Genomic DNA, 6,867 nt, shown 5'->3' on the forward strand with positions numbered 1-6,867 from the left:
TTATAAACCTTAATCTCTAACTTCCGCTAACTGTCGTACGCTCGTTCACAAAAGAGTGGCGTCCAGCGGATGACGTAGCACGTAGGCGTAGAATAAGCTCCGTTGAGAATATGCTAGTCTCGTGAGAAACAAGTTTTGTTTACAGCAAACGAAAACCAGTGTCCTCTTGGCTTATATCGAAATCCTCCGACATTTTTCTTTACAAATCCTCGTTTTGTACTACTAATTCGTGACCGGTGTTTTGTTTTGCTCTCTCCTCTGCGCTTCCACGTTCATCACTTCCGTGTTCGTCGCTGCGTTTGCCTACGTGCTACGTCATTCGCTGGACACCACTCTCTCGTAAATATGGATATTTTTCTTACACAAACACATCGCGTCGCTTCAGAAGGTCTTTATTAACCCCCGGAGCCTTGTGGACTTCTTTTATAATAGATGGGTGCAATTTTTTGGACTTCAAATTTTGGGCTACCATCCACTCCCATTATAAAGCATGGATTAGCCTGGACATTATTTAATATAACTCTGATTGTATTCGTCTGAAAGAAGAATGTCATATACACTTAGGATGGCTTGAGGGTGAGTAAATCATGGGGTAAGTTTCATTTTTGGGTGAACTATCCCTTTAACTGTTTTAAATATATAGCATGAAATCTATAATAATGGTGTTTTTGAAGGGACCCAAAAATGAAAACTGACATAATTTACTCACTCTCATGTTGTTCCAAACCCAAACTTTGTTCACGATCACGTTATATAAGCCTTTGGTTACAATACGATCTCTCTATCTGATAACAGGTTTCATTTAGGCCTTTATTCACATATAAACACGCATACATAGAGCAAATCACATATGGTAAACACATGATGTACATACTCTTCTGTGCTAACCATATGTGTATGCATGTGTGTCGATCATTGTTTAGATGTAAATAAAAGCTTAAGGTCAGTCTGTTCATCATATAAAGTGATCGTACAAAGACTTGGATTAAACTGCATGATTCATATGGATTCATTTTGCGATGCCTTTACAACTTTATTGGATATTGTAAGTTTTGGTTACCTGTAACGAAACCTCCAAGGTTTCATTCAAAATGTTAGGAATACTTTGAATATTAACTAAAGTCGAATGGGTTTGGGATGACATAAGTGTGAGTAGTAAATGATAACATACTGTAATTTTCATTTTTGGGTGAACTATCCCTTATAATCCCAATTATCACTGTTTATATAGCAAAACGAGAACGCAGCTCCCTCGACAGACAGTACTACGACCTTATTCCACAACAGGGACCATCAAAATGACATGGTACCCTTCATTTCCTGGCCCCTATGACCTCTGACCTGGCCCGATCTGTCTGCCGTTGTCCTCTGCCCTCCCTTTATGCTTTGGGTGCAGGTGGCATTTGGCATTCTTGATCCGGAAGGACACCGTCTGCTTCACTGGAGGAGCCTGAGTCTCTACAAGCAAACAAAGAGGCCTTGACATGCAGCTCAACATGATTCATATAAAGCCCTTGCTGACAACTACTAGCTAACTACATTAATTCACAGCTGCTGGCTGGCTCGCTACATTTAATGTGCTTGATTGAAAAATAAAACCAGCTGGGCTGTTTGTGAACATTTAAAGCAGATTCATGTTAGCTTTATGCTCACTCTGAACACTTATGAGGAACAGCAATTTGAGATTATAGTTTGTCGTGACAGGCATCCCAATGTGAAACGAGTCTGACATCAAAACAAACATTAGGCATGGTAAATAAGTTTCTAATTTGCCAAGCACATCAAGTGATCATGTAATTGTACAGCTGCAATGTATCTGTCATTATGTTTCTCGGAATCATCGACTGCAGCTGTACAAAAGAAACGTCTCATCGGTTTCCAGGTTCTGTTTGCTGGCACTTTCAAAAAATAGGACCTACAATTTAGAAAATCAAGTCTTATTTTCTTTTTCAACCAATGATCAGTGAAATTTAGGGGCTTAGCATTAAGAAACTGTTTATCGTTAACCACGTTAACCAAATTAAATGATATATGATCCTTTTTATTTTCTATTAGTTTATATGTGGCATCTGTGATGACAAAACTTTGATAAATTATAAGTATTAAATAAACATTAAAAAACACTATGCCAAAATGGGTAACAGGGTTGCAAGTTGAGTCTAAATTAAGCCGACAATCAGCAGGAGCTAGCTAGTTTAGGGCCAAATGTTGGCTTATAGTTATTAATACATTACGCTTAATGGTTTCTGTAACATATCTCACAACTAAAAATGGGATTACTTTAATGCGATTACCTGTATGGGTACCTACGTATAATGGTAAAATTATAAATACAATTAGACATCAAATTGTACCCTATTTGTGGAAAGTGCACACCATTAGTTGCCACGATTCAATTGCCTATGAGATAAGGAAGGTGTTGGGACGTATGTATGATCTTACCTATGCAGCTTTGGATGCTGCTTGCGTTTAATCTGCTCTGAGATTTACCTCGTAGGATGGGTATTCCACAGCTAACAGAATAGCTGTTGTCTGATTCTGTGAAACGTAAAATGAAAATTGATCACAGCTGAATGGACAAGTTTGTTAAATTAAGTATTGTAGGAGGTATTTGGTTTCTACCTGATAGGTAATGTGCTTTAGATGCACAAGTGAGAGAGCAGCTCTCTTTCTTCCCCATTTTACTGCAAGTAAGGGTGGCTTTGGGGGCCACCAGACTGGACGTACACTTCACAATCTCTGTGCAGAAATAATAAGTTTGACTCCAAGCAAGTACACTGAATTTGTTTTGTGTTAATATGCATCAAAAGTGTGTAGATCACATTGGATCTCAAAGACAATCAACTAATACATATCTTTCATTTATAAAATACAGAACTAATAGCAGTCTTTGGCATTTGCATTTGAACCATAAGATTTTAGTTGCATCTGAATGGTCTCTAGGTGGCACTCTTGTCCACATACCAATGCAATCCTTCTTGTTCCAGTGCAGTTTGTAACCAGGAGGGCAGGTACACTCGTAACTGCCCGGAGTGTTCACACATCCGAATTTGCAGCCACCCCGATTAATGCTGCACTCATCAATATCTATAAAACAAAACAGACAATTACAAATAATTTATCTTTGTTATAAAAGGCAATATAGAAACAATGCAGGCATTCAACTAATGAAAATGTACTGTATGCAAAGAATACTTGGATAACCTATAAACACAGCAACCCACACTTTATCCAACAATGCAATTCACTCGACTCAACCTTCCATTTCTGTTGTGACAAGTGAATCTAACATGAATGTAATTACACAGGTTAACATCAGTACTTTTAACTAGTTACTCTCCAACACTGGAACAAAACAAAAAAAACAAAGCCAAACAATAGACAAAACAGATATAGTTTGAGTGGATTCGAAACAGAGACAGAGAAAAAGTGTGTTTCAACAAATTCATTTTCTAAAAAGTGGGAGAGCAGGAATTTTTTTATGTTTCTTTAAGGAATACAGAGCTCGCTTGCTAGGCAAGTGTGGTTTTCCTTCTCTTTGTCATTCTTTTGTTCCCCATCAGATTGGAACCGGCTCCAGGCTAAATCACATTTCCTTTCCCTGTCTGGATCCCGAGCCTTCATTAATCTAAAGAGCGAGGAAGGGGACGGGGGAAGAGAAAACCAATGTTAGATTGGCATTTCTGTTAACCTCTTGTAGCTACAGTCTCGGTCAAAGTCCCTTTTATGTCAAGTCAGTCCACTTGATGACACCCTCAGACAGCTGTTTTCAAGTCGTGCAAGTCTAGCTCCAATCTACTTGAATGGAGAAAGACCAAAACCAAAGAGTTTACATGTTCTTTGACTGTAAACTCTGCAATAATCAATTCTGACCCAAGGCCTATTGCAGCTTTAAGACCCTGATATACTTCAAGCGAAATTGAAGAATGAACGGGTGTGGCATCATTTCAAACAAAATCAAGCCAAAAAAAAAAAAAGTTTGTTTCAGGAGTTCAAAGCAGTTCGTCGGATGGTAAACACCATCAAACTACTATTGGTCCATGCCGATGATGTTGTGCCCTGGAAATCTTCTCCGGTTCATTTCTTCTGTTTAGTCTGTCGAGGTCAGCCGCAAGTAAACACACTGGAGAGCTGCTTTATAGTAGAAGTTGGAACAGTATACCGATGCAAAGGTATTTCAAACTTCTTTTTATCCCTAAGCAAAGAACGAAAAAGAACATTGCTCTGAGTATATTTCTATTTCCTGGCAGATAAGCCATCAATGGGAAACTGATGACCATTCTTTGGAAACAAAAGAGAGAACTCCATAAATCTGGGTGTTATCTAAGTGCTAACGGACAAAGATACATTCATTATTTCTGGTCCTCTCAACAATAGTAAGACACATACATCACTAAATGACTCCTCATCTGCTCAATCAGCCCTGAAACAAGGTTCACTGATGCAGCTTATTTTGGCCGAGAGCCACCCACTTAGACAGGAAGAAACCATCTGACATGATAACCATGTTAAGAAATCCAACCAATTTAGTACTGGGTTTATCTGAAACTGATTATAATATTACAAGACTTTCATAAGACCTTCTTCCTGAACATCCAAATGTAATAAGTACCCATTATTTCACATATATACCTGAAACATCGAGGCTACTTGCTTTTTAACTAGTTAAGTGCTTAACGTAAGAGCGTATGGCAATTAATGTGCAAGGCTTCCACCGTCATTCACTTCTAGTAATTTTATATTGCAAACTATTATCAAACACACCGGTTTGTAGCGCAAACAGTTTTACCGTTTACTGTGCTTCTATAGCGGCTAATGAATCGGAAGTCTAAAGAAAATAGCTTGGTTGCAAAATAACGTGGATACAAACCTCAGAATAACCTTTACAGATTTGTTTAGGGTCCCGATTGCTGCCAGAGGAAAGCTTCCTCTAATTCCCATGAGACTCAACACTGCCTGGATTTAGTGTAAAAAGCCAGATCTCATTTATTTTCCAAAGGCAACTGAAGGCAAAAGAACACAACCAGCAGACTGCAAAAAATTATGTTCTTCCTCAGTATTTTTGTCTTGTTTTCCAGTACAAATATCTAAACATTCTTAACCCTCTGGTGCTATTTGGTCATTTTTGGCTAAAAAATTGTTAGTTTCTTTTTTTTTTTATTCATCGGAATGGTACAAAACTTGGTAAAGGTTTTGGCACTTGCTATGTAAACACACACACACACAAAATAAAATAAATCATGGACTTGATTCAAAAAGGTTAAATGGTCCTGAAAAAACAATAGTCACACTTGTGCTGTTCACGGTCAAAAATTACTGCATTGGAAATACACCAATGAGTCACTACATTATGACTACCCCAAGCCTAGAGCAATGAGCGCGCATCGCAACTGAATGGTGCCGCAGTAGCAGCTCACTGAGCGGTATATATACCACCCGAGGACTGGATTTCAGTCAGTAGAGTGTTCGGTGTGAGAATGGGAAAAGCTGCTGATTTATCAGCGTTTGATAAAGGATACACTGTGATGGCATGGCGTCTTGAAACTTTGATGTAGGAAATGGCACACCTTGTGGGTTGTTCACATGCTGCTATAGTGAGTATGTTTCAAAAGTGGTGCACGGATGGACAAACGACGAACCGTCATCCAGGGGAGCGGAGACTGTCACGCATTATTCACAGTGCAACAAATCACCATCAGCTACAACAGTGGTGACCAGGACAATGTGTCACAGCAAACAGTTCATCGTGTCTTTTGTGTATGGGCCTGCATAGCCAACCACCCAGCCGGGTCCCCATGCTAACTGCATGTCATCGCCAACAACGCATGAAATGGGCCCAAGATCATCGAGATTGGACCGTGGATCATTGGAAGAAAGTGGTCTGGTCTGAAGAATCAAGATTCCTGGTGCATCATGTCGACGGCCTAACGCAGATATGCCAATTATCAACAGAGGCTGTGGCACCTGGATGCACTGTGGGGTGGACGCAGGCTGGCAGCGGCGGTATGATGTGGGCAATGTTTTCTTGGGACATTTTAGGCCCCATTATCCCAATAGCACAATCCCTGACAGCTGTCAGGTATCTGAACAACGTTGCGGACCAAGTGCACCCATTCATGGCAACTGTGTTCCTTGTCGGTGATGGCCATTACCAACAGAATAATGCGCCTTGCCACACTGTCAGAATCATCAAGGAGTGGTTTGAGGAACATGATGGTGAATTTCTCTTAATGCCTTGGCCTCTAAATTCACCTGACATGAACCCAAACGAGAAGTGGTTTTGCGCTACATCACCACCACCCTGCATTGTACGGGAACTGGAGGACCTGCTGTTGTCATTATGGTACGAAGCTACCCCAGGGGACCTATCGGCACCTTGTCGAATCAATGCCTCGCCGCATGGCTGCTGGGCTAAAGTAAGTCCTACAGGTTATTAGATAGGTGGTCATAATTGAATGGCTCATCAGTGTAAATAGGAAGTGAATTTCATCTAGTGGAAACGTCTGGTACTGCACCCAAAACAAAACCTTAAAATTTGACATATCAACCTCAAATTGGCAAAACTTGTTTAGATTTATGGCTTTGATTTTAGAGTAAAATATGTTTCATATCAAATTTTAAAATAATGTTTGTGCATTTTGTAATAATAAAAATTAAAATTTTTTCACTTTTTTTCACTTATAATGTGCCAAGTGTCGTCTTTAAAGGAGACCAAACTTAAGTCTGTGCTCCAAAGCATTTAAAGGGGTCATATGATGCAATTTCATGTTTTCCTTTGTCTTTGGAGTGTTAAAAGCTGTTCGTGCATACAGAAGATCCGTAAAGTCGCAAAGATTAAAGTCTCAAACCCAAAGAGATATTCTTTAT

At 39.5% G+C, this 6,867-nt stretch overlaps 1 protein-coding gene across 1 annotated transcript in view; it reads right to left on the minus strand.

Moving 5' to 3' along the window:
• LOC107653201 (signal peptide, CUB and EGF-like domain-containing protein 3) overlaps nt 1-6,867 on the minus strand; it is a 30,997-nt gene that overhangs the window by 11,048 nt on the left and 13,082 nt on the right. The window contains exons 4-7 of the mRNA XM_016439869.1: nt 2,965-3,087; nt 2,623-2,739; nt 2,443-2,538; nt 1,342-1,458 (exon numbers count right to left, since the gene is read on the minus strand). Coding sequence (XP_016295355.1) covers nt 1,342-1,458; nt 2,443-2,538; nt 2,623-2,739; nt 2,965-3,087 — 453 coding nt within the window. The remainder of the gene's footprint in view (nt 1-1,341; nt 1,459-2,442; nt 2,539-2,622; nt 2,740-2,964; nt 3,088-6,867) is intronic.

The sequence above is a fragment of the Sinocyclocheilus anshuiensis genome, unplaced genomic scaffold (genome assembly GCF_001515605.1).
Source record: "Sinocyclocheilus anshuiensis isolate Anshui unplaced genomic scaffold, SAMN03320099.WGS_v1.1 scaffold143, whole genome shotgun sequence".
NCBI lineage: Eukaryota > Metazoa > Chordata > Actinopteri > Cypriniformes > Cyprinidae > Sinocyclocheilus > Sinocyclocheilus anshuiensis.